At 64.5% G+C, this 26458-nt stretch overlaps 2 protein-coding genes across 2 annotated transcripts in view; one reads left to right on the top strand and one right to left on the bottom strand.

Moving 5' to 3' along the window:
- MACROD1 (mono-ADP ribosylhydrolase 1) overlaps positions 1-26458 on the top strand; it is a 129844-nt gene that overhangs the window by 23547 nt on the left and 79839 nt on the right. The window lies entirely within an intron of this gene.
- On the bottom strand, positions 6414-16582 carry FLRT1 (fibronectin leucine rich transmembrane protein 1). Its single transcript, XM_079787390.1, has one exon. It carries the CDS (start codon positions 15351-15353, stop codon positions 13329-13331), a length of 2025 nt encoding a protein of 674 aa, XP_079643516.1. The 5' UTR covers positions 15354-16582; the 3' UTR covers positions 6414-13328.

The following is a 26458-nucleotide window of genomic DNA, read 5'->3' as shown; positions in this document are numbered from 1 at the left end:
TGCCCTGAGCGGCGGCCCCAGCTGCGGAGAGGGCCCCGCGAGCTCCGGCAGCCGTGATGGAGGAGAGGAGGGCCTTTCTTTCCCCGGCCCCCCGATGTTATCACCCTTAGCGGCTTTAGAAATCAGGTGTACGGCCTGCGTTGTCTGCCGAAGTATGGAAAGCTTGGGAGGGAAAATAAACCACAGGGCTGGGGAATGCCTGGCCCCGGAAGGTCAGCTGGCAGAGGGCGAGGGGCAGGGCTCCGGTGTGCCCTCCTCGGCCTGGTCACTCTTTAGGCAGGGACATCGGAGCTGGAGGCAGGGGGCAGGGATGGTGTGTGCCAGCGGGGACCCTGGAATCTGGTGGGAGAGTCAGCCGGGGCCTTCGGGACCTGCCCCTTTTGCGGGATGGTCCCCACGGAGCTGGCCTGGGATGGTGAAAGGCCCCCCCCCCTCCTGGATGCCCAGCTACACCAGCTGGCTCCCCTCGAGTGCCATCAGGGGCACCCCGCCAGCCACAGGCAGTGCAGACGCCTCATGTAAGTGAAAAATAAGCCCTCTGGGTTTTGCCAGCTGAGATGCAGGGCTGGCAGGGGCTCCCACCGGCAGCGTGGGCCCATGGGGAGCTGGGCGGGGGGTAGGCATTCCGTGGGAGCCCCCAGAAACCCACACCAGCCCTCCTCCCTTTCCCGGGACCGAGGAGGCTGCGGGGAGGCCCTGCGGGGCTGCCCCGAGAGAAGGCTGCTCCTCTACTTCTCTTAATATGCGAAGAGCCCCCACAAATCAACAAGAAAAATGGGCAAAAGATGGAGGCAGGCAATTCCCGGAAGGAGAGAAACAAATAGCCAGTAAACAAGTGGAAAGATGCAGAACTTTGCACGCAATCAAGAAAAAGCTAATTGAAATAAGAGGCATCCTTCTTCCCGCTGCAGAGGCACCAATCCCGCGTGCACCAATCCCGCGCCTGTAGGTGCTCAGAAACACTTTGGTGCCGGAAAGCACACGGGACTCCTCTCTGCTCGCAGGAAGGCTCATCAGGGCCGCCGCCCCTGCCTCCAGGTCCCTTGCTTGCCCGACCACGCCTGCCGCTGCAGGTGCTTCTGGCGGGGAGATTGGCTGCCAGCCTCACCCCAGCCCAGCCCCCTGGCCCTGGGGGTGCACACGTTTCCTCGGCGGTGGGTGGCCCTGGTCTCTGTGGGCCCGGCCGCTCCTGGGTGGGTGCAGTCACCTGTAATGACCTGACCCTGGGCAGACCTGCCTGGAGGGTCAGGACGGGGAGCCAGGTGGAGTGTCCAGATGGGCCCCAGGTGGCCCCCCGGGTGTAGCTCCGCTTGCTGCACAGGGAGCAGGAAGCCACGGGAGGCTCGGGCCAGGTGCCCTTTCTCTGCCTGTCCCTGAGGGCGGCCGCCCACCCAGAGCCGCCTTTGATGCGAAGCTCGAGGAGGAGGGCACAGGTCATTCGTCAGATGCTTCAGTCCCGGGAAGCTGGGCCTCCGAGCTCTGGAATTGTCCTCCCACCCATCCCTCAGGAGCCTCCTTGGGCGAAGTCAGCCGGCAGGAGAGCTGGCCCTGAGGGTGGCGCCAGCCGAGGGCTCCGCTCCCGGGATCCCAGGTCGCCTCCTCTTGCTGGGTTCCCGCCTTCCTGTTCTCCTGCTCCCGAGGCCTGGCCTCCTCTAGGCTTCTCTTTCCGGTTCCCCAGACTGAGGTGGGTGCAGCCCTCCTTCCAGTCCCTGCTTCTAGAAGGCGCTGGCTGTAGAGTAGGGGCAGCAGGGTCACAGCACAGGGTGTAAGTGCATTGGTGGGCTGGTCAGGGAGGGCTTCCTGGAAGCGGCGGCCTGGAGGCCTCCTTCCCCACAGTAGTATCTGGTGGGGGCCCATCTGTGCCTTCCTTCCAGGCTCACTGACCCCCAGTCAGGCCTCCTCCTAAGGCCTCCTATGGGCCCGGACTGGGGGCTGTGGGAGGAGCCTGGGCAGGTTTTGGCCTTGGGCAAGCTCCTTAGGCCTGGACCTCGGTTTGCTTGTGTGAAAACGGGGATCCGCCAGAACGGATCCTGGTGACAGATGCCAGGCACCTGGAGCCATGGGGCTGTGCTGTCTTGCCTGTCACAGAGGGGTGCCCCTTTAGGAAGTCCCCCCTGATTACGAAGGTTCAGATCTGGGCGGCCACATGGGAGGGAGGATGTTCGTTAGAAGGCTCAGGCACACAGCCCGGCCGAGCCAAGTGTCTCCGTGCCAGCTTCCCGGGGGCCTCGGCCTCGCTGCGAGCACATCCCCGTGTCTTCCCGGTGACAGGTTCCCTCCGCCAGTCCCTGGGGAGCTGGGGAGGGCCTGCTGCGGGGGGGAGGGGACCCCGCTGTCTCTGGTGAGGCCCTTGACCCCCCTTTGTAATTTCAGCTTTAAGGAGGACTCCATTCCCTATCTCCGTCCCACCACGACTAATCCATTTGCAGGCCCCGATCCAGGGGAAAGCTAATTAAAGAACCTCTGCTCGTGGCTCAGCCGGGCTTGGAAGATTCCCCTTGGGCTGGAGTATCTGAGAGAGGGGGCTCGGAAAGAGCGTCGGCTGGGCCCCCGAGCCTCCATAATAGGCTTACCCCCACCATGCAGGCGGGAGCCCGCCCTCCGCCCAGCACTGCTGAGCAGGGGCTCAGGGTGCTGGGGTGCAGGCCCTCTGTGACCCTGCGGGCCCCAGACGGCTGGGCCCCTGTCCGCAGCTTCTGCAAATGGAGGCTGTGCATCCCCCCAGAGCTTCGCGGGGTGGGGGAAGGGCCCCTCACCGCATGTCCCCAGGAAAGGCACAGGGTGCCGGCACCCAGAGGCTCTGCGCCTCCGTGTGTGACATGGGAGGCCCCTGCTTCGAGGGCCGCTGCAGTGCCTGGCCCAGAGCAGGGGCTCAGTGAGGCGGGCTCTCTCCCTCCCTGCCCCTCCCGCCTCGAGTGCCCCCCACGCCAGCATCTTTTCTTCCAAGAGCTGATTTGCCCCTCGGAGATGTCAATCAACCATCTGAGCAGGGCCTGGCACGCGGTGGGTGCTCAGTAAAGACTCGAGGATCGTGTGGCTGGTAGTCAGGTCCTGAGACAGAGGTGGGCTGCTCCTTCAGAAACCGCCCACCGTGCTTTGGGGGATCACTGGGCCCCCACACGTGGGGTGGAGGTCTTAGAGCCTGCCCTCCCTGCCGCTCTGTGCTTGGCCAAGCCTGGGGTAACCCTGGGATGCGTCAGGGCCGTCTGCTGCCCCTCGAGCCCTCATCCTAGCCCTTCCTCAGGCCCCTGCGCCCCGTTGCCCTCCGCAGTGGCCGGGGCGGGTGGCAGGGAGCGTTCAGACCCAAGTTCCCTGTGCAGGGACCTCTCGGGGGCACGCGCCTGCAGCATGGAAATGAAAATGATAAAAACCCACCGCTGAGTTCTGGGCGGCAGTAAATTACTTAACACCTGGAACAGGTTGAAATGTGGCCGCGGTGGCTTTTAATAAGCCCGTCTCCGACGCAGCGCTTCCGCGAGGCGCGGCCGGGGCTCTTCTCCAGGCATAATTTCACCGCGGCCCGGGCTTGGCAGCGGTGCAAATAAGATTTCACTTCCCCTGTAAATCTCCGAGGGGAGCGTGGCTTGTCTCTGCGCCGTCAGTTAGCGGCAGAGAGAGCCTATTCACGGAGCCGCGGGAGGGGAGGGTCCCTCAGAGGCGCCCCCGGGGGGGTGGGCGCAGCGGGTGCCGGGAGGCAGGTGCTGGCAGGAGGACCAGGGTGTGAGGGGGAGGGGGTGCCAGCGTGTAGCCCGGAGACGCTTTGTTTGGGGCGCCTGAACATGGATGAGCAAGACCTGAGGCAGCATTTCGGGGTGTCTGGGTGATCTCGGAAGCTTCTGGCGCCTCCGAGGCCGGGTGCTAAGAACAGACCACAGAGTGTGGGTGTGGGGGTGTGGTTTGGGGTGTTAGACTCGTCCTGGGTTTGGTCACCTCCCCTCTGCGATGCTTGGCCAGGCCAGAGACCCTTCCCGGGAAGTGGAGGCAGGAGGCAGGAAGCTTCTAGAACCTGGCGTCAGCAGGCTTGGTGCTGCCGTGATGGTAGAAATGAGAGCGATGAGCTCCCACCATGCACCTTCTACAGAGGTGGAAACTGAGGCACGGGGTGAGTGCTGGGGCCCGTGGGTCTCACCCAGTCCGGAGGGACGCCGAGGGGCTCCAAGGCCCGGTCGGAGGCGCCCTCCGCACAGCAGTAGCTCCAATCCAGTGGTTCCCAAAGCCTGTGGCCGCGAGCCCTTCCTGGCAGAGCCTCCGTTAGCTCCAGAGGAACACAGTTTGGGAACCCAGCCCTCCTGCCTGGGCGTGAAGAGAACCTCGGGGGCTCCCTGGTTTGTGCACGACTGCCCGTGTGTAGAGGGTGAGGTGAGCTGGCCTCCCCCACTCCTACGCCCCCTGCCCTCCTGCGCACCCACTGTGCGCTGGCCCCCAGCGCTCACCTCCTGTGCTGCTCTTTGGCCTGGTCCCTTGGGGCTGGCTCCTGCCCGCAGTGGGTGGAAGGATGGGAGAAGGTGAGGGCAGAGGGTCACCTGTGGGGTCAGAGCCGCTCGAGTCACCCCAGGAGGGCCACGTGCCACCCACAGACATCGAGAATGACTTCGCTTCCTTGGAACCTAAGGAGAAGCTCATTAACCCGGACCCAGACGTGAAATCGGATCTAAGGCGCAAGTAATGACTTATGTTAATTTAGCAGAAGCTGCTGCTGTTCTCACGGAGAATGATTTTTTCTTTTCCTGATCTGAGACCTCAGATAAGGCCTAGAAGGTTGTGGAAGCCGGGGTGTATGCAGAGGCCTGCACTTGGCAGGGGGGGGCCAGGAAGTGTGCAATCCCAGCCGCATCCAAATGCCCACGGGGTGCCAGCGCCTCGTCTGGGCCGACCCACAGCTCCCCGTACTGTCTCCACACGGGGACCCCCTCGGAGTTTGCCTTTAGGGGGAGGTCTCCTTCCTCGAGGCCTGTGGGATGGGGTCAGAGGTCCCTCTCCTCTTGGGGCAGAATCATTCTGGTGCCGATGGTGCCCCAACCCAGAGTCTCTATCCAACACCCCCCACCCCCACCCCCCCGCCACCGCCCGGGCGCCGCCCTGGGGAGCGAGGCCTGGGGAGGAGGGGTGGGCGTCCAGACTGTGCGACAGTCAGCAGAGACGGCGGTAAAAGTTAAATCTATTTATTTCAAGAAAGGACAAGGGGAGTGGACTCGGACGTTTCATATGAAAACAGACAAACAGAAAATAGGACCAGATAGTTCATCACATTCGTGTCGACGTGGACGCTTCAAGGCACCTACAGGAAGGAGGCCGGCGGGCGCAGTGCACTTTGGTTTGTGTTGTGGTCGTGGTGGGCGTCGGCGTGTCGGTTTCCAAAACCCTCTGTGGTGCTGAGGCTGGGAGGGCGGCGGCCGAGGCCAGGCCGGGTCAGCCCGCCGGGCCTCAGACGGCAGCAGGGTTGGGTCCCATCCCTCCAGCCCCCGAGGCTGCTTTGCCCTTCAGAAAAATAGGGGAAAAACAAGGGGTGTGCGGCCCAGGGGCCCTATGGGGCTGATCCTGCAGGGGAGGGAGGGGAGGGGCCCCAGGGGGGTTGGGGTGCCTGGGCGGGGGTCCCTCGGCAGCGGAAGGGACCTTCCTTGGTCACAGGCTTGTGAGAGATGAGGCACACGCCGGGGTCTCTCTCAGCGGACTTTTCCCCTTTGCCTCCCGTTCACACCCTCCTGGGGGACATTGGTAATGAGCGGACGTCCGCTCCAGCCAGCTGGCTCTCCACATTCCCTCCCCCCCGCAACCTTCGGCACCATCGCTCCCCCTCCTCCTCCTTCCAGATGATAAACCTCACATGCAGGGCCATCCAGACCCCTCCCACGGCTCTCAGCATCTCTGTGAGCTGCAAGGCACCAGGTTCCCCCGTCCAAAGAACCCCCCACCCACTGCAGTCTGCCGCCCGGCCCCGGACGCCGGGTGGGCATCTCAGCGGGCCCAGTGGCCTGCTGGCATGTGGCGTGCTGGGTCAGGTAAAAAAAGCTAAGGCTAGTGCCTGGCCGGCGTGGCTCAGTGACTGAGCATCGACCTGTGAACCAGGAGGTCACGGTTCGATTCCCGGTCGGGGCACATGCCCGGGTTTCGGGCTCGATCCCCAGTGTGGGGCGTGCAGGAGGCAGCCGATCAATGATTCTCTCTCATCACTGATGTTTCTCTCTCTCCCTCTCCCTTCCTCTCTGAAATCAATAAAAACATGTTTTTAAAAAAGAAAAACTAAGGCTAGTTTCGGGGTTTTGTATCTTCCGCCGGGGAGCCAGAGCTTCTGGAGACAGAACCGGCCAGAGACGGGTGGCCTCTGGGACGCTGCAGGCACGTCCTCCGCGCAGGGCAGGGGGGAGGCGGGCAGGGGAGAGGCGGGCAGGGGGGAGGCGGGCAGGGGAGAGGCGCCCGGGCCGCCAGCCCCAGGGAGACAGCGTGTGGCAGCCCCGGTCTGTGGCTTGGCAGCTCGTGTTGAGGAGAAAGCTTGGCTAGTTCCTCCGGGCGGGTGGCCCGAGGGTCACACAGGTGGGACACCCAGTTCCGCCCTCTTTGTCACCCACCCGAGGCTCGGCTCAGGGGTGACTGAGCCCGCCAGGCTGCCTGCGAACACCGCCCCGTGGCTGGCTTTCCCCGGTGGGCCCAGCTGATGATCGGTGGGTCCAAGGAGAGCGGAGTGAGCCGCTTCCGAGAGGAGGAACCCTGAGAGGCCCCTCGCGTGCCAGGCTGCCAGGGGGCAGGTGCCGGACTGGGGGGAGGGGGTTGCTAACACGCGCGGGCCCTTTGCCTGGGCCTTGGCGCCGAGCCTGAGGGGCAGACGTGGGCGGGAGGACCCGGAGGCGAGGGGAGGGTTGGAGAAGAGGTGACGGAGCAGCCGTGTGCCAGGCGCTGTGCTGGGCGCAGTGACCCGACACGGACGGGCTCGGGGGCCTGGCACCTGCCCGAGCCGCCGTCCACCCTGACAGCTGAGAGAGATTTAGGGCGGTGACAGCAAAGACCTTCCTGCAAGGACTCTCCGGGCTCAGCGTTTCCGGCTCTCAGGTGTGGGGGCGGCGTGGGAGTGCGGGAAGGACAGGGGTCAGGGTGCCCTGCTCGCTCCGGTGGCTGCGGGGCCTCAGGGCTGGCTTTGCGAGGAAGTGGGGGCGAGCCCCTGCAGTACGCCCACACTGCCCCCCCGGCACAAGCGGGGCACCTCGGCAACAAGGGCGGAGGCAGGGCAGGAGCTGCCCCGGGTGAAGGTCTGCCCGGGGGAGAACTGGCCGCCTTGCCCCTGCGGCCTCGGGGACTGGGCACGCCTGCCAACCCCATTGTGGTGGGAAAGTGGGCCTGACCCAGCCATCATGGAACTGAGGAAACCAGAGAAAAACAATGCATCCGAAATGCAAAGGGAAGAGGAGGAGGTGGAGGGAGGGAGGAGGGATCCAGAGCCCGGGGACCTTTCGGTGAGTGTTTTTAAAGAAGCAAACGGGCCTTTTCCAGGCAAGCACTTGGAACATTTCAAAGGAAACGGTAACTGCTTAAAAAGGCAGAGTGAACGGCGCCCCAGGCAGCCGTCAGCGGCTGGGATGGATGTCTGAGCCAGCAGCCGGAGTGTGTGTTAGGAAAACAGCCGGTGGGACGGTGGTGGGAGCTGGCGGGCAGGACCCGGCACTGCGAGCAGGTCCAGGAGGCAGCCGGGACCCGGAGCCAAGGCTGGGAGGTGGCCCCCGCGGCCCCAGGTGAGCCAGCCCCAGGGGTGGGCCACCCTCTGAACCCCCCGTCCAGGCTCCTGGATGGAGTGGTGCCTGTCTGTACTTCCTCTCCCGGGGACAATGCAGGTGGGACTTGGGTGGCATCTCTTCTGTAGCACAGGCAGCTCTTTGATGGGGCTGGGGGGCGGCCTGGACCTGGGGTTTTCAGAGGACACCGGTCATCCGGAGCAGCACAGTGGTCATCTCCGTGTCTCCCTTTCAGGGTCCTGGGGATGATGACGTAAAGGGGGGACCAGGACTGTCTAGTCCAAGACCCATGAAAATCCCCGCCATAGCCTCATCAAGTCCTTGAATGCTCCCAGTGACGGAGCGCTCACTGCCTGATTCCTCTGCTGGCCAGAGTTTCCCTTCCCTGCCTGTACAGCTGGCCCCACTCCCCTTTCACCGACGGCAAGGAATGGGTGGATGGGAGACGCACCCATCCTGGGACAGAAAGGCAGCAGAAAAGCTCAGGGCTCGAGTCCTCCTCTCCGAGTGACTGGCCTGGCCACTTCCCCTCACATGTGACCGCTGCAGGCGGACAGAATCTGGAGGGCAGGGGTCGAGGCTCCGCTGGGGGCTGGGACAGCTTCGGAGTGACTGTCCTCAGGGCCAAGGAGCGCCCCCGTCTTAGAGCCAGAGCACAAGGCCCCGGATGGAGGCAGACTTGGTTTCTCCGAGGGCAGTGCTGCAGCCCCAGCTTCATCAACCCCGGGCACGGGCACGCCGAGCGCTCCGGCCTGGGTGGTGTCGGCCTTCGCAGACCCCCAGCTCCCCCGGCAGCCGCCAAGAGGCAGCCCCTGCGCCCGGCTTCTAAATCCCTGCTCCACGCGTGGTCACTGGGGGCAGGTTCATAAAACTCAAAAAATCCCCTTTTCCTTCACCTCCAAGGAGTTTAATCTTTCCTAATCAATTTAGCAGACTCGCTTGGTTGTAAATGGTAATGATTTGCATTTTTGAGCCTTTTATCCCTCCTCAGGAAAAGGATGCCTCCTCTGCCTGTGTTCGGGAAGGCTGTGAATTGCTTGTTAGCACTCGGCCTGGCGCCCGGCCAGCACCAGGTGTCTGCTGCCCGTCACCTGCGCCGCCTGAATGCAGGAGGGGACTGGGCTCCTGGGACGCCCGCAGCTGACCCTGGCCCTGTCCTGGCCCCGAGAGCTCGGTCTGGTCCTTGGGGGCGCAGGCTGCCGTGCACCCCGAGGCTCCTCCTTCCAGCAGGCGCCCCAGCCCCATCGCTCCGTCTGCCGCATCAATTTTCCTTGTTTTCCATAAGCATCCGCCTCGGATGCCCAGTCCTCCTCCCTGGTGCGTTCAGCAGACGCAGGTTTCTGGGGTGGCGTGGGCTGGCTTTGGGACTCGTGCTGCCGTTTTCTGGGGGCAGGTGTCCTCCCCTCGGTCCCCAGCCCCCGGGGGGGAGGAGGGAGGCTCAGATGCAGTCCCAGGCGCGCTGCCCAGCCCCGCGCCAGGCTCCGATCAGCCTGCTCAGACCCACAGGCATCCCTCCCCTGGCTGTCGCTTCTGCTCTGGTCCTCCGTCACCTGTATTGGACCAAATGATTCCAGGACCAGCGGAGGAGAGGTGGTCCCTGGAGCACCCAGCTTTACTGGGTGAAGCTAGGCGCCACCTCAGCCCACCCCCACGTTACAGGAGGGGAAACAGAGGCTGTGGATTTGCAAAGCACACGTTCCCTGTAGCTCTCTGGGGGCCCTCCCTAGCCCCTCCTCACTCTCTGCCTGGCCTCGGGCTCCCCTTGTTGGGGCTGGTGGGCTTCCCTGGACCCGTCAAAGGAGGGGGAAGAGGCACAAGGCAGGCGTGGCCTTCCGGCTTTGGGGGGGGGGGGAAGCCTGGGCCCCCCGAAGCCACTGCCCTCTTCCCAGCTGCTGTCACCTCCCCTGCCAGCACCCCCAGAGCGAGAAGCCATTGCCCAGCTCCTGCCCCCAGGCCCAGCACCAGGGCCCTGGGCGGGGTCGCCTCCTGGTTCGCCACCAGCCTGTTACCATGGAGGCGGTCCAGGCAGCCGGAGCCAGTTTAAAGGAGAAGATGGAGGCTGCCTCGGGAGGCCACAGGAAGAGGGACGGAGAAAAGGGAAGAAAAGCAGCTTTTGATGCACGTCATGTCTGTGGGATTGAGTATGACTAATTAATAGGTTTTATTCTTAGTAATCTCTTAAGCATTCCATACATTGGGCCCAACGCCTGAGCTGAGCTTAGAGGCCTCATTCGCAAAATGCAAATGTCTCGCCTGGCCCTGCTGCCTCCTCTCCTTCCCTTTTTTTTTTTTTTTTAAAGGGGAAATTTAAAGGAAAATTGCCATGTAATAGGAAAGAGAGTCCAATCGCTACATCTAATTACCACGAAGGGTAAACCACTTAACCAGAGAAATGTCGTGGGCTTTTTTTTTTTTTTTTTTTTTTGCTTTAAACCCGCCTTAAATGCCACAAGATGCACGCGTCACCGCCGAGGCCAGCCAGGTTGTCCTGGCCGGTTAGAGGCTGCCAGGCCAGGCGGGCCACCCCCCCGAAGGCAGATGCTGGACAGAAGTGGTGGCCCAGGCCCCGGCTCGTCTCCACGGGCCCTGTGTCCTCACATGCGTCCAGGGGGGTGGGGGCGGGGGCCCTGGAGCATCCTCTCGCCCGTGGTTATGTGGCCAGTTGGGGGGGGAGTTGGATCCGGAGGGAGTGGGGTTTCAGAGTGGGCCTGGCTTTAGGCCCCTCCCTGGCTTGGGGGGGACGTGAGGCAGCGGACATCGCGGTCCCGCTCTCAGACAGAATGCTGGGAAGGTGTTGGGATGCTCAGGTCCCGCTCTCAGACAGAATGCTGGGAAGGTGTTGGGATGCTCAGGTCCCGCTCTCAGACAGAATGCTGGGAAGGTGTTGGGATGCTCAGGTCCCGCTCTCAGACAGAATGCCAGGAAGGTGTTGGGATGCTCAGGGCAGAAAGGATGAGGGGGGCCCCAGGGCGCTGGCTGGGCCAAGTCTCCACGAACTTCTGCGCTCACACGGGTGGGACGGTGCGCGGCGGGTCAGGCAGGGCCCGGCTCTGAGCCCGTGTGAGCCCTGCCTGAGTGCTGTTCGTGCAAGAGCCGGAGTGGGAGAGGGACGCTGTCCGGGGGGCTGGGGGGGAGGCCAGGCCTGCTTAATGCTCTTGGGGGGGAAGAGTTCCGCACAGGCTGGTTCTAGGCCTCAAGGCCCTCCCCTCCACGCAGCCCCACGGACTGGGCCCCTGCTGACCCCAGGTGCCTTCCCAGCCTCGGAGGGATGACCTGACTGCCTGGCCTGGGGAGAGGAGGAGGGAGGACCTAGAGCAGGAGGGGGGACTGAGCACGTTGGCAGTGGGGACCTGGGGGCTGGTAGTGGGGTGTCCAGGGACCAACTTTCCTGGGACACTGGCGGAAGGCAGGAGTGGTGCCTGGAGGCAGGGGACCCCACTTCAGAAACAGCAGACACCATGGACGCCCGCCCTCCAGCCAGTGCCCCACACCCGGGCCCACCCTCGCCTCCCGGCCACACCCGGCGCCCCCCCTGCTCCTCCGAGCTGCGGGAACGGGACCGAGCCTGCGTCTGGGGGCCCCGCAGGCCACCTTCATACACACGTGAAATTAAGGCTTGGAAAATCTCCTGACACTGTCGGAGAGAACAGGAAAAGGGAAAAAAGGTTTGTTTTCGAACGCAAGGTGTCCGTGCCCCTCGGCCTGTCCCTGGGGCTGGGGAGCTGGGAGCCCCGCTGGGTGGGACCCTTCCTCCGGCCAGGCCATGGCGAGCCCGGCCGCGTCTCTTCTCCGTCCACGCGGGTCTGTGTCCCTCCGCCCACCCCCTCACTGCAGGGCCAGCAGCCTCTTTTCATGTCCATCGAGCAGCCGGCCCTGTGCCCGCTGTTCGGTCTCGCCCTCCCGCCTTTGGCTTTGGTCAGGGCAGCCGAGGCCTCTGAAAACGCCGCCGCCTGCGGCTGGACCCCTCCTCACCCTCCCTGCCCTCGGCCAGCGCCTCGCCTTTGACGCCGCTCTTCCCCGGTGCGGGGGCACGTGGCATGCTGACGGATGGCGACCCCGTTCCCGAGAACAGGGACGCAGAGCGAGCAGAACCCCGGGCGCCCGCCCGCTCTCCCGTCCAGATTTGCTGTCGTTACTTCATCACCGTTTTCATCTCGCGGCTCGCCACGCCGCACCGTCAGCTGATAAAGGATGGCCGTGGTGCTTCCGGGGGAGGCAGTGCAGCCTGAACTCTGCGGGGGCCCCGGCCAGCCAGCGCCTTTTGGGGGCCGGCTTGTTTCTCGGGGGACCTGGGCCTCCGTCTCCAGGACAGGCCCGGGTGGGCACGGCTGAGGGTTTTGCACTCGGGAGTGCTGTCTCCCAGGGCTTTTCTGAGAATTTCCGTGTCTTTTTCTGGGTGTTGTTTGAGCAGCCATGGAAACCATTAGGTCTAATCAGCTGATGTGAAAACACACACAAAACTCATCCCCGCACCAGCTACCTGTCCCAGGAGGAAGCACAGAGCACAGAGGAGGAGCTACTGAGGTGACTGCAAGTGTGGGGGGCGGAGTGGGGGGGAGGTGAGGGCACTGGCAGTTAAAAGGAAGTTTCTCTATATCAGAAAGCATGGCCCAGCTCTGGCCAACCTGAGATAGGATCAAACGGAAAGCATCCCTTGCCCGGGGTCCCCCCAGCCACCCATCCAGCACAGACACGCCTCTGCCTTTAGGAACGGCATTGGCCCCCCCCACCACCCCACTCCGATCCCCAACACACCGTGTCTACTCACTCACTGACTGTTAGGAGAAAGCAACATGTTCATGACTCTATTGTCTCAAGAAATGGTACGAACGGACCCAGGAGGTGCTGTCAGGACCGTCTCCGTGGCTCTGTCTACCCGTCCGTGTTTAGAGACGCAACCTCGCGATGGGTGGATGGACGCAACTCCAAGTGGCCGGAGAGGCCGCAGCTTCCCGGGGGCTTCCACGGCGTGTGGCCCGTGGACGTGAAGAGGGTTCCGACAGGAAAAGGGAGTCTCGTTTTTAACTGGTTCCATCATTGTTCAAAGAACGCAGTAAAAGACGCGGTATTTCTGAAAACCTGTGAGGGAGATGGTATGGGAAGAGCCAGGGAGGAGACGGGAGAAAAGCTCTAACTCCCCCTCTCCTGGGTGAGGGGCCTGAACATGTCCCATCGCGTCGTTGCCGGTGAGCGGCTGGCAGCGAGCGGCTTCTCTCTGGCGGTCCCCTCGTGACGGCCCTGGACAGAGCAGGAGGCGCGCACAGACGCGGTACAGGTAGTATCTTTCCACTTCAGGGGAAAGCACCCCGACCCAGCCCTTCCTGCAGTGTTATTTTTAGTCCTTCCCTCCCCAACTGGCATAATTGTGTATAAATTATGTCTTCAGCAACGACAACCCACCCCCCGCCCGTCTTCTATCCTTAAAAAAACCCCTTTTCTCACTGCCGTGTTCTAGAAAAGTGCCAACCCTCCCCACACGTTGCTTTTTGCTGGGGAAGTCGCCGCGGAGTCCTTCTCCTTGCTCTGTCGGGTGGCAGCAAGCGGGGCAAAGCCGCGGGGTCGCCGCGCCGGGAGGAGGTGGGAGCTGGGGCGGGCTGCCCGGCGGCCTCATGTGTAGGAATAGTCTATGTCGGGGATGCCGCCGCCACGGTAGCCCCGCGTGGTGCCGTAGCCGATGGTGTGCGTGCCCTTGCACAGGCTGCTGCCGTTGGAGGGGAAGATGGTGTGGACCACGTACTCCTCTTTGGCGCGGTAAGGGTTGATGGGCAGCATCTGCAGCCCCGGGCCTCGGATCTCCAGGATGGAGTTGTCCTTCTTGGTCCCCGACTCCAGATAGCTGCCCTTCTTCTGGCTGCCCCGGGGGTAGGCCCGCTCCCGGGTCAGCAGGTCCCCGGCGCGGTGCACGTACCAGCAGAGGGCCCCCAGGACCAGGAAGAGCAAGACGAGCGCCACCGCGCCCCCAACGATGCCCGCCAGGGGCAGGGCGGCCATGGGATTGGCGTTCTGCTCCTGGTTGAGGGTGGTGGTGGGGCCGTAGCCGTCGGCCGTCTCCGCCTTGGCGCACACGGGCGTCTCATCGGCCACGTAGGTGTTGCCCGTCTCCATGGTGACCATGCAGATGATGTAGGTGGACTTGGGCTCCAGGGCCGTCAGCAGGTACTCCGTCTTGTCCCCCTGCACCAGGGTCTCTGTGATGGAGCCCACGGCCGGGCTGTGGCCCAGGCGCAGCCAGCTGAGCCGGAAGGAGGCGGCGGGGAGCGTGGCCTTCCAGGTGATGCGGATGGAGTCCGCCGTCAGGGGCTTCACGTGGAGGACCAGGGTCTTGGCGCCCTCGCCCGTGGCCAGGGGGTAGTCCAGGCTGGAGTCGGGAAGGCGCAGGCCCGGCCTCTTGGCCTTGAGGGTGAAGAGCGAGCCCTGGGGCGTGGTGGCGGAGGCCTGGTTGCCGGCGGTCGTCTTGGGGGCCGCGTGGGCCGCGCCGCCTTGGGGCGCCGCCTCGAAGCACGCGTCCATCTCGCTGGTGATGTCTTTGATGGCCATGCCCCGCACCTTCTCGGGGCCCTGGCACATGAGGCCGCGCACGTTGACCACGGCCGCCCGCGCCTTCACCCAGTCCCGCAGCCACATGAGGTTGCAGCCGCAGAACCAGGGGTTGTTCCGGAGCAGCAGCTGGGCCAGGTTCTCCAGGTCGTCGAACAGGCCGCGGGGCAGCGTGGTGAGGTTGTTGTTGGACAGGTCCAGGCGCTCCAGCTCGCGCATCTTGGCCAGCGTGTTGTAGGGGATGTGGCTGATGGCGTTGTCCTGCAGGTAGAGCTTCTGCAGGTGGGCGCTGGGCAGGTTGAGGGGCGGGGCGGCCAGCGAGTTGCGCACCAGCGAGAGCTCGGTGAGGTTCTGCAGGCGGCTGAAGGTGTCGTCGGCGATGCGCTGGTTGGCCAGCAGGTTGCCGTCGAGCACCAGGCGCCGGAGGCTGTGCAGGCCCTTGAAGGCGTGCAGCGGGATGGTGGAGATCCGGTTGTCGTCCAGCCGCAGCTCCTCCAGCGTGCGGGGCAGCCCCGAGGGGATGCTGCTCAGGTGGTTGCGGCTCAGGAAGAGCAGCTTGAGCTGCCGGCTGTCGGCGAAGGCGTCCTCCTCGATGCTGACGGTGGACACGGAGTTGTCGTCCAGGTGCAGCTTCTCTAGCAGCGGGAGGCGGGCCAGCGAGGCCCGGGCGATGGCGCGCACGTTGTTGTCCTGCAGGTGCAGCTCCCGCAGCGAGCGGGGCAGGTTGACGGGGAACTCGTCCAGGGCGTTGTCGTACAGGTAGATGACCTGCACGCTGACCTTGGCCTTGAGGCCCTGGGGGATGCCGGCGTTGTTGATCTGGTTGTTCTGCAGGTAGAGGGTGGTGGCGCCGTCGGGGATGTCGGCAGGGATGGCGGTGAGCCCCCGGTCGTTGCAGTAGATGAAGCCGTTGTCACAGCGGCACACGGAGGGGCAGGTGGTGCTGTCGATGACCTCCGTCAGGAAGGCGATGAGCCCGTAGCAGAGGAACAGCCAGTCGCGCAGGTCCATGGTGGCCGTGGCCATCACGACCGTGGCCGTCGCCGTGGCAGCAGGCGTGGTGGTGGCGGTGGCAGTGGGGTGTGCCACCACCATGGTGGATGGCGGGGGGGGACTGGGCCTCAACACCTGCAAGGAGCACAAGACATGTGCGGTGAGAGGGCGCCGTGCGGTGAGAGGGCGCCGCTGCGGGCGGGACGTGGGCAGACACCAAGCCTGGAGGCACAGGGCCCCGGCCCCGTAGTGCCGGGGTGATGTCACAGGTGACCACTCCGGCTTAGGTTGGACTCTGGCGACATGTGGTTACCTCTAAGCCTCAGCGGGAGCGGCACGTTGCCCGCGAGTGAGACGGAGGCCGCGTGCCTCCTGGACGGCGACGCTGCGCCCCGGGCGAGGCCCACTTAGCGAGGGCCACGCCGCAGCTCCGTCTCTTCCTTCAGGATTTCACACCGACCCGGTTTTCACGGCGAACGCTAACCGTGTCGATGGGATGGATTTAGGGCGTGTTTTATGGATTCCGAGCCATTTCTCACTGGAGTGAGGAACCCAATCTGGCTCAGACCCAGGGTTCGCAGGGAGGGCTTGTTTCGGGGAGGCCTGCGAGCTCAAGGGGGGGGGGGGACTAGAACCTGCGGCAGAGGCTGCCTGCGCCGTCCCTGGGGAGCGGGAGAGCGGGCGCTTCACTGTCTGGTGTTAAAACGTGCCCCGCGTCACGCGTGCGTTTTACAGACAGAAGGAGGAGGTGTTGACAGAGCTGCTGCCTCTGTGTTCACAGAAACCTCTCTTCCTCAGAGGGGGCCTCCCAGCTCCGCGTTCCGTGGGACATTACCCCACCCCTTGTCCCCTTCCGCAAGTCACAAAACTTGAATGTATAGATACGTAATTTCTTCTTCTTCTTACATTTAAAGAAATGAGACGCTTAAACGGAGGGAGGGCCCCGTGCTCTGAGGGAACTGCCTGGAGGTGTAATTCCAGTTTTCACAAATGGAAAAACTGCAGCCGAGACCTTTCTCATGATTTTACTGTTCGTAATGGTAAAAAAATCAATTAAAGAGGAATTATCTTCCAGCCTCGGTAGGGAAGGTGTCTCCACGCGGCAGGCCAAGGCCTGCTGTATAAATCCCGGTTCACAAAGGCTTCTCGGGGGTGGGACGCAACGGCCCCTCGGACCCCGCGCCGCGGCCCCGGCCGGGGCAGCCCTGGTGTGCAGAGCAGAAGCGGGACACGCTCAGCGCGGGAGCCCATGGGGGCCTCACGCCCACGCCCCAGCGGCCAAGTGTCTCCGTGTCTCAGCCCTGTCCAACCTCCTTCCTTCTGTCTCTCTACGTCAGGACGGCTCTTCTCCAGCAAACGGCTCCTCACCCTTCAGGACCAGGCTCCGATGCCCTCTCCTCTGCTAGGCTTCCTGATGCCAGGTAGAGCTTCCACCTGCTCCGTCATCCATCCTTCTATCCACCCACCCGCTCACTGAGCCAGCCGTCCGTCCGTCCGTCCATCCATCCATCCATCCATCCATCCATCCATCCATCCGCCATCCCCACTCACTCATCCGTCCAGGCATCTGGCCACCCAGTCACTCAGCAGATGTTTAGTAAGCCCATACCATATGCCCCTTGTTCTGGCCACGTGTGATTCAGTTCTGGTGGGACAGTAGCCCATCCTATAATGAAGACCTCGCCTCGCGCTCTAGGAATACTTAAGTCATTTGGTCCTCCCAGCACACGAGGCCACAGCCCTTCGTGTTCCCATCTGACAGATGAGAAAGCTGAGGCGTGGAGATGTGCACCTCGTCAAGGCCACTGAAGCAGTGGGAAGGCGGAGCCCAGGCCAGACTCTCCATCACCAAGCTCAGAGCGCTGAATGTCCGTGGACTGTGGGTCGTGCTGTTTGGGTGACCATCATGTTTTAATGAGCCTACCACATTTCGGGTGCTCCAGGGCAGGGGCCAGGGGCTGTGTTGGCCTGGCGTGGCTTGGCATCAGGGACCACCCGAGTACAGAAGGGACAGAGAAAGCGGGAGCACCTCCACCACTAGCCCCCCACATTCATGCCCCGTTTGCATTTACAGGGGCCTTGCCCAGCCTGCAGCTCCAAGGCCTTCTGGAGAGAGCTCAGGCCTTGCCCACCGCTAATTCACTCACCCCGCCCAGCGCCTTTCTGCAGCACGAAGCTTTGTCTGTAACGTCCCCCAAGGCAGGTCAAGGGCCAGCCCAGGACACCTGGCTGGAAGCAACTGAGGATCAGGGGGAAGGGTGCCGGGGGTCTGCACCTGAGACCAGAGTGGGAAGAGGGGGGCTGAGCCATGCCCAGCATCTGGGCCCTTGAAGCCAGCTCCGGCTCCCTCCACCGGCACCCACCGGCCTGAGGGACCAAGGACTGCAGCCTCGGCCCCCGGCCCCCAGCCCCCGGCCCCCAGCCCCCAGCCCAGGCTGCGGGTCCTCACCCACTCAGCCCCCGTCCCGGAACACGGAAGCGGTCTTCGCTGCCTGCGGACTGGGCTGTCGTCTTCGTTCCCCTGACCAGGCACCTGGCCACTTCCCTCTCATCTCCCCCCCAGAGCCTCGCACCGTGCTCCCCACCCCATCCGCCCTCAGCGGCATTGAGAGCCACCGTGTAAGATCTGGGAGCAGCGTGGGGTCCCAGGCTGCCCAACCTCATCTGACCACTGACTCCCACCTGTCATTATACCGGGGACCGGGAAGGGCACTGGCCCAGGTCACAGGACAGATGGGCTCAGAGCAGGGAACGGTCCCACAGAACTGGGGGGACAGGGATGAGCCCAGGCAGCGGGGGGAGCCCTCCAGCCAGACCTCACCCACCCCCTTCACAGGCGTCCGTCCGTCTGTACCTTCACCCTGCCATGTACACACGTCCTCTGTCCCGTTTTACAGCCGAGCAGCCTGAGGCTCGGGGTGAGGGGCCTATCCAGGTCACAGCCAGCCCCGGTTTCCAGCCGCACACCTGTCCCTTCCTTCCTCTGCACGGGGCCAGACCTCACAGGCGACGGAGCCTGGAGGTCCTGTCCAAGCTGCGTAGGAGCAGAGGGTCAGGGTCAGAGCCAGGGCAGGTGCTGAGGACAGCAAGGTGCAGGCCTGCCCAGAGGCCACCCCCTTGGTCTCAGGGGTCAAGTCCAAGCCTGGGAGAGCCCCTGCTGGGTCCCCAGCAGATGGTCAGAGGACACCCCCTTTCGGGTCTGCCAAGGCTGTGTCCTGGCACGGGGATGCGGGTGGCCCCGGGGCCCTGCTGCTCCAGGCCAGTGCCCTGAGCAGGGGGCAGGCTTGTTGAGGCCAAAGGCAAGGCCAGCCACCGCCTTCCCTGGCATGGAAGTCCGTTCCCGGTGCCCACTCAGCTCATGGCCGCAGCCTGCAGCCCCCACAGGCCCCGGCATCAATAACGGCGCGTAAATTGCATATTTCAGAGATGCCTGATGGATAGCCAACCAGCATCTGGGAGGCAGGGACCCAAGGCCTTTCTGTCCCCCTATCAGTGGGCCTCATCCATCTTGGCTGCAGTCGCTTCTGCTACCCCCTCCCCAAGGCCACCCACTCTGAGCCCCCTGGTTCTGGGAGAGCAGGGCGGGGCCCGGGGTGGGGGGTGGGGGGGGCACACCTCGCTGGAGGAGCCCATTAATTGCCCAGGAGCTAGGCAGCCTTTGTATTCCCTTGCTGTGTGTGGGATGGTGTATGTGGCCATCAGATTAAACCCGGTAAATCGCCTGTCTTTTCGGGGCCACTGGTCATCCCTGCACGGGTCCACAGACTTCAGCAGGGTGTGAGCTACGGCCTGCCAGCTCCATGACGGACAGCACGATCCTCGATCGGCTGTTGGGGGGCGGGGAGGGGTAGGAGTGAGGTGGCTCAGACCGGAGGCATCCAGACCCCTATCCGCCAAGGGGCACCGTCCTTGGCATTTGCTGCCAGCTCCTGCCGTCTTCCAGGACAGAGAAACTTGGGTTTGAGTCCTGCCTCCGCCCCCTCCAGGCTGTGTGACCTTGAGCAAGTGACTTGCCCTCTCTGAGCTTCAGCTTCCTCATCTACAAGCGTGGCCACTGAGGATGCAATAAGATACTATGTGCAAAGTACCCCCTCGTGAGGGCCACCTGGACGTGACCTAGGCCTGAGGACGTGACCTAGGCCTGAGGACGTGACCTAGGCCTGAGGTGTCACAGCTGCTGATTCTCCCGCTGCCCCGGCCCACTGGCCTCGCTCTGTGCCAGCTGCTTGTCTCTGTCCTCTGCTCCCCACCAGCCCCTTCTTCACTCCCCCGCCTGCTGAGCCTCCATAAGCCCTGGTCCGCGCCCCCGCCCCCCCCTCACCTTGTGCTTCCTCCGCCCCTCCCCCCAGCAGCGCCAGCCAGGAATCTGAGAATTCCAGGTGGCGGTGACTCCAAGAAAGGCGTGCGGGGAGAGAGGACAGCAGGGCGCTAGGTTAGAGTCTGGCCTGCCCAGTCCCCGGCTGTGTGACCGGCGGCGATGCCTCTCTGGGCCCGGTTTCCTCCTCGGTAACGTGCTGCTGAGGGAGGGTTGTGGGGAGTGCCCAGCACAGGCCTGGGGGTTTGGGAAAGAAGAGCTGTCCCCAGGGAGGGACCCCAAGGCCCTCCTGTGACCACTCGGGGCGGCTGCCCCTCGTCCTGGCTGCGCTTCAGAAGAGGGAGGGCAGACACAGAGGGCCAGGAAGCGGCGGCGGGACAGAGGACGACCCTCGCCCCCTCCCGGTGCCCCTCCCGGGCTCTCCCTTCCGCAAGAAGAATTGTTTTCCTAAACCTTGCCAGGCCCTCGCCCACTGGCAGAGCAGGGCCCCAGGCAGGAGCGAGGTGTGCAGGGCATGTTGGGGGACAGAAGCAGTTTCAGCCCCAGGAAGGGACAGGCAGGGGGACCCCAACCCACCAGGCAGGGAGCTCCACCAAGGCAGGGTCACCTCCCTATCTGAGATGGGTCCTCAGCAAACCTGTTTAAAGAATGAGGGCCCCCACATTTCCTTCTTCACCAGCCTACACCCCCTCCCCGGGTGTAAGCCACGTGGAGGGAGGGAGGCGGGGAGCAGCTCTACCTCTCTCTGCCCGGGGAGGCCTGGGAGAGCTCCCCCGCCTCGGGGACCCCCTCCCCTGTGAAGGCAGGATGGCCTCGGGGCTCAGGCCTGCATCTGTAAGCTGGGACCGGGAGTCACCCACTCCCCTGCTGCTTGTGCGGATCAAGGACGGTTATGTCCAAGCCTGCGCGGAGGGCCTGGCGCAGAGTGGTGGTCAGAACCGGGGCCAGCGTGTCATTCGCAATCGGCAGCGCTTCCCTGCAGGTCCAGGGGACGTGAGGGCAGGTGAGGAGGGGAGCCGGGGATTGTAGTGTGAGTGGGGCTCCTGCCCAGGCCAGTCTGTGCCCACAGGAGGCACCTCCTTGGGGCGGGGGGCTACGGCCCGCAATGCCCTTCTCACCCTACACTGCTCCACGCCACGCCTGACCCGTCTTCTGGTGCCATTGAGAACTGGTAATGCGTGGGGGGGGGGGGGGGGTGAGGGTAGGGATTCTTTTAAAACCGAAAGTTAATTATTTTTCTAATTTCATGCTGCATGCATTATGCATCAGTAGTTATCACGGGCGGTAATTGCAGGCAGGTATGCAAATTCACTAAAAACGTACCTCCCGCTCCTCTCCCCTCGCAGGCCGCCTGGGCGGGGCCAGGGGCCGGGGTGTCCTGAACTTCAGAGAATGCAAACCGCTTTTAAAAATAAGACTTTAAAATTGGGCCTTGGGAGGTTAATTATATTGATAACAGTGCTCGATAGGAAACTGTTCAGGGCCGGGAGGGGGAGGGGGATGAAAGGAGACACGTGTAATTTTGTCTCTTTCTCCCCGGCGTCGTCTAATAAGCGGTTCCGCACCTGGCACTTCCTCTGTCAGCGTGCATTTTCAGTCAAGCTGCCTAGACTCAGGCTCAGTTCCTTTTGGGAAAGAAAAGGAGCCGCTGGGGAGTCTCAGAGGTAGGAGGGGGGCCCGAGGGCCTTTATTCTGGGGGCGCTGGGAGGAAGGAAGAGGGGGGGCAGCGCCTGCAGGGCTGGGAAGCCCCGGAGAACAGGGCAGGGGTCCCCTGGGCCAGGCCTGCCCTGCCCGCCTCCTCGGCAGCCGGGACCTGGCAGCCAGGGGCCGAGAGAGGAGCGGGGGACCCGGAAAGACGGGGTCTGGCGAGGCCTGCTGGTCACGTGGCAGAGGCCGGGAGCTGGGTGGAGGCCGGCACCTTCCACATGCAGGCCCCGGTCCTGTGAGACCCCCCTCGTATTTAGGACAAGCTGACTGTGCAACCCCGGCCTGAGCACGCAACTCCTACCAGTGAGGACACGCCCTGCCTTACCCGTGCGCCTAGCCCAGAGCCTGGCCGGGGGTGCCCTTAACATCTGTGGGTGGGTGGGTGGGTGGGTGGATGGATGCACCAAAAGGGAGGCCCTAGAATCTGAAACCCAGGCGAGAAGGGAGCGGCTGGGCCTCCTTCAGCCCCGCCCAGGAGGTGACAGAGCAGGTGCCTCCACCACGGCGGCCCCGAGGCCGAGGGACTGGTCTGAGTTGTGCCGCGTGGTGGAGAGGCCCGACACAGCCAGGCCCTGCACTCCATGTCCATCGCTCTCCCCTCCCCAGGGTCTTACCTGCCCCTCCGCCAGGGAGGCCCCACCCGGGGAGGGGCAAACCCAAGGAAGACCCCCGCTGTCCCGCTCATCGCCTCTCACGTGGGGTGACCAGCCCGGAACTGCCCCATTGCAGGTCCCCCTCCGGGCGTCAGAGGCCGGCCCCGCTTCCTTAGAGATGGCCCCTCCCTCCCACTCCCACAGAGACGCACAGGGTGGAACCCACTCTCAGGCTGGGGAGGGAGAGGATCTCGCAGATCGTCGGCTTTTCACAGAGGCCCGGAGCGGGACGGACGGGTCCCGGGCAGAGAGAACCCTCCGGCAGCGTGGACAGCCCTCCCCCTGCCCGCCTCCTCCGGCCTTGGCACCGACGCTCAAGCCCTTTCCTGGGGGCGATGATGGACAGTGTCCGGCTGAGGCAGGTCTCGTGGGGGCTGCTGTTCCCCACCAGGGGTCAGCCCCTCTGGCCCGCTGGCGTCAGACCAGGTCGTGGCCGTAAATGGCCGGCCTGAGCGCCTGCTGCCTCGGGCCCTTCACAAACTCCGCCACCGCCCTGCGGAGCCTGGGCCTCCCGTGCCCAGAGGGCGGCGCGCTCGGGGAGGGGACGGGAAGGGGGCAAGGTCACTCCGCTCACACCCGAAGGCCAGCCACCAGCCCACGTCCGACGGGCTCCACAGCCCGTTTTCGAGGCAGAGCCGGGCATGAACAGGTTCTCCGTAAATATTTGGGGGACAGGCCTGGGGGACCATAGCCAGCCGCTCCCGCCCGTCCTGGCCTCAGCCCCAGGGATGACGCCCCCCCCCCCCCCCCGCCTTGACGGGGCGGGAGGAGAAGGGGGCCAGGCACCAGGGAGGCAGCCGGGCAGGGGCCAAGCTCAGGCTCCCGCCGGCCGCTGCGGGGCTGGCACCTTCCCGATAAATAACAGCAAACGGCCCATCCGCAGGGCATCGTTCACGCCGGTGGCTAATAACACACTATTAATGCCCCCGCAGACGGCGTGCGCGCCACGCGGCGCTGACGAATGTCCCGGCCCGGAGCAGCCATAAATCAGCCCCTCTCCTGGGGAAGCGCACGGGGAAGTGTCATTTTCCATCTTGTTAATGAATTGGGGCTTCCCTGCCCTGCCCCGGGCGCCGCCTCCGCTCCAGGTTGCCAGGATTTGCGTCTGGGGAGGCTTGCGTCCTCCCTCTTGGCCTCCGGGGATGGGGAGACAGGACAGGACCCTGCCCCCCGGCGGGCCCAGCCCTGGCGGACCTTAGGGGTCCAGGCCTGGGGGTCACAGGCAGCGGCTCCCATCCGTCTTGGCACTCGCTGCCTTCTCAGGGCTGAGCTGGAAGCCGAGCCGGGGCTGCCCAAAGGCCAGCGGGAGCCGGGCCTGGGCTGGGTCCTCCTCGCCAGCACGGAAGCCACCCAAGCTCTGCTCCCCACGGCCTCAATGCTGCCCCCTCTGGGCAGAACTCGGAGGGGCTCAAAGCGAGGCCCGCCTCCGAGGACAGAGGGCCTGGAAGGGGTGCAGCAGTGACTCCCTGAGAGACCACCCATCACACCTTGGGTCCACCCGCCCTGGAGGAGAGCCCGCAGCACGGGGCCACCAGGTAGCAATGAGCCCTCCCCTGGCACGCCGACGTGGCCGGCGGCCTGCCCTACACGTGTGGGTGGGTGGGGTGGAGCTGCAGACCTGGGAGCTCTGTGAGGCCCCCGTTTGACCCGGCCCGGGGAGGGGCGGGCCCCGCTGTTTGGTCTGTATGCCCTCCCCGGGCACCAGGAGCCCCCCGGGGCCCTGCCCACCCGCCTCACCTCCTTCCTGAGCCGGCTGGTCTGGCTGGGATGGCCGCTCTGGGTGCTGCGCGTGGGGCCAGGTGGGCCTAGGCCACGCTCATGTTCCGGCCTGTGGCCCTGGCACTCGGGGTGCGGGGTGCAGACCGCAGACCTGGGGCGCTGGGGCAGCCCGGCGTGCAGGGAGGAGGCCCGGTGCTGGCTCTTCTGGGCTCCTCGAGGTCAGGCGGGGCTGCGGGTCCGGAGCAGCATTCTGCACGACCTGGGCCGCGGGCGCGGCTGGCCTCTCCCCGGCGGAGCCCCTGGCTCCCGTGCACGGCCTGCGGGTGTTGTGGGCCCCTGCGCCCCCGGCATGCCCTATGGCCCGGCGCCCATCCCGGCCACCGCCTCTCGCTGCCTCTTTCAACTTCCGCTCTCTCGTCTGCTGGCCACCACCTCCTCCAGAAGGCTCTGCGTGGCTTTTACCCCTTTTTCTTTACCAAGTTGTGGTTTTTTTAATTCCTTTAAGTCACTTGGCAGGATGGGTTCCGGCGCAGGGAGCGCTCTGCTGAGACAGGCGAGAGGGAGCCGCTCTCCAAAGACGCGCTGGCCCTGCCACTCGGGCTGCGTCTCCGTCCCCGGGGGCAGGCGGGAGTCCATTACCCGCGGAGGAGTTCAGGCTCACGGCGGGCTGAGCTGTGACATGCGCCACCGAGCTGTCAGGCCCACCGGCCCCTCTTTGGGAAGATGCTTGGGGGGTGGGGGCTCGGTCCTGCTTGGCTGCCCCTGTTTGCAGAGAGGTTTTCTCACTGGGGAGGTGGGGGCGGGGGCCAGGGACGGGTTATTCCTGCTTCACCTCCTGGTCTTGTCTGTCCGAAAGGGAGTCCTTCTCACCCACTCCCTGCCTCCTCCTCACCTGCCAAAAGACAACAGAGTGATTAAGCCCTGGAATTAGGAGCCCCCCCCCCCCGCCCCCTGGACAGGCTGCTGGGGCTGCGACCCCTCTCCTCCCATCCCTTGGCGCCCTGTTCTTGGAGCCCCTTTCTCAGGAGCTGGGAGGGGACTGGGACCGTTCTCCACCACCTCCCTTCCCTTCTCAAATCCAGTAACAAACAGCCCCTTCCCCGGAGCCCCGGCTCCCCTTCCCCGGGGGAGGGGGTCGGGAACGAGAGGAAAGGAAGTCCTGAGAGGCCTGGCCCTGCAGGCCCTGCCCCAGCCCGGAGCCCCGCTCCCCCCGCTCCCCCCGCAGCTGCTGCTCCTCCTGTCATTCAGAGGACCCCACCGGGCTGTGGCCTCGGCTTCCAGAACACGCTCTGCCTTTCCCGCTGCCCTTGGCGAGCAGGAGCATCAGGGAACCAGGGACGCTGCGTCCCTGCCTCCGTCCGTCCGTCCGGCGGCCACCCCACTTCCCAGGCTGGGGTCAGGGCTCCGCACCCCGCCTGCCCTTCCACAGAGCCCGGGGCAGGGCCGGCTGTTTGCAGGCATCCAAACAAACCCACAGCCTCTCGCCCTGGCCTGGCGCCGCGGAGGCCTCGGCCCTGGCGTCCCGACTCCCCCTGCGGGAGCCCCTTTGGAAGAGTGCTTTCATTACACATCTGAGCGTGTCAGCTCTGTTTGAAACGGGATCCAGATGGGCTCGGCTGCATCTGGGCCCTTGGCTGCGGAGGGCTGAAGGTGGCTGGCTTGAGAAGTGCCTGTGGTCAGGGGCTGTTCCAGATAAAAACACATGTTTAGGGAAGGTGCTTTAATACGCCCGGACCCCAGACCGGGGTCACTGCCCACAGGCGCCCGGCCTGCAGGGACGCATTCAGAGGGCGGTGCCGGCCAGACCGATGGGGCCCACGGGATGGGGGGGGGGGCGGTTTGGGGACACGCTTCCTCAGGAGCAAGGAGGGTTAGAACCACCGAGCCCCGGGGGACAGCAGGTGTGAGCAGGCGGGCGGGGTGGCCCCCAGGAAGGGGCAGGGTGGGGGCCGGACCGGAGGGACGATGAGGGCAGTCCCCTCGTGAGGGGTGATGCTGGGCTCGTGTGATTTCATCCAGTGATACGCTGTCGTTTCTCTATGAAAGCAAGAGATGGAAAGAGTCTAATGAGCTCATCTGCCTCCCTGGTCGAGGCGAGGAAACCTTTATACCGTGGGGGGCCGAGGGGGGGGCGTAGAGGCAGCCGCTGGTCCCCCAAGACAGAGTTCTGAAACTATGAATGCAGGAAGGCAGCTTCATCCCGCTGCATCGGGCCCTTCCCACAGCCCTCGGGTCGGGGCAGTGTCCTGGGGCACCCTCCAGGGCCCCACAGGCCTGGCCCTGCCTGGTCCACCCCACCCACCTGTCTCCACCACTTCCCCCAAACCCCACGCCGTTCGCCCTCCTGCAGCGGCCCACCCAGCATCACCCCTCACCTCCCGCGTTGGGTGGGTGGTCGCACAGACCATGCCGGCAATGGCCCAGCATCTCCCGGGTTCAAGGACGGGACTGCATCAGCTTGTCTGAGACTTCACCGAGACATGGCCCGGCTCGGCGCCTTGCACACAGAAGGTGCCTAATGAATGCACCCAGTGAACTCCCCACTGTGCTTCCTCACGTAGAAAACCCGGGCTTCAAGCAGAGCTCTGGCCCGTCCAGCTTTGTATATCCTGGGCCTGCCCTCCCCGCTGTCCCCACCTTCCCCGCTGCCCCTACCCGCGCCTGCCCTAGGGTCCCGCAAGGAGCCAGGCGTACACATGCCCCAGACCCCACGGGGTACACTGGGCCCTTATTTCTGCCGTGGCTGAGGGGTGCCTCTCGGTGTCTGGGTGTGTGTTTGTCCAGGTCAGCGTGGTGGGTGGGCGTGCTTGGAG

Source organism: Cnephaeus nilssonii, assembly GCF_951640355.1.
Source record: "Cnephaeus nilssonii genome assembly, chromosome: 13".
NCBI lineage: Eukaryota > Metazoa > Chordata > Mammalia > Chiroptera > Vespertilionidae > Cnephaeus > Cnephaeus nilssonii.
This window is presented reverse-complemented; position numbering and strand designations above follow the sequence as displayed.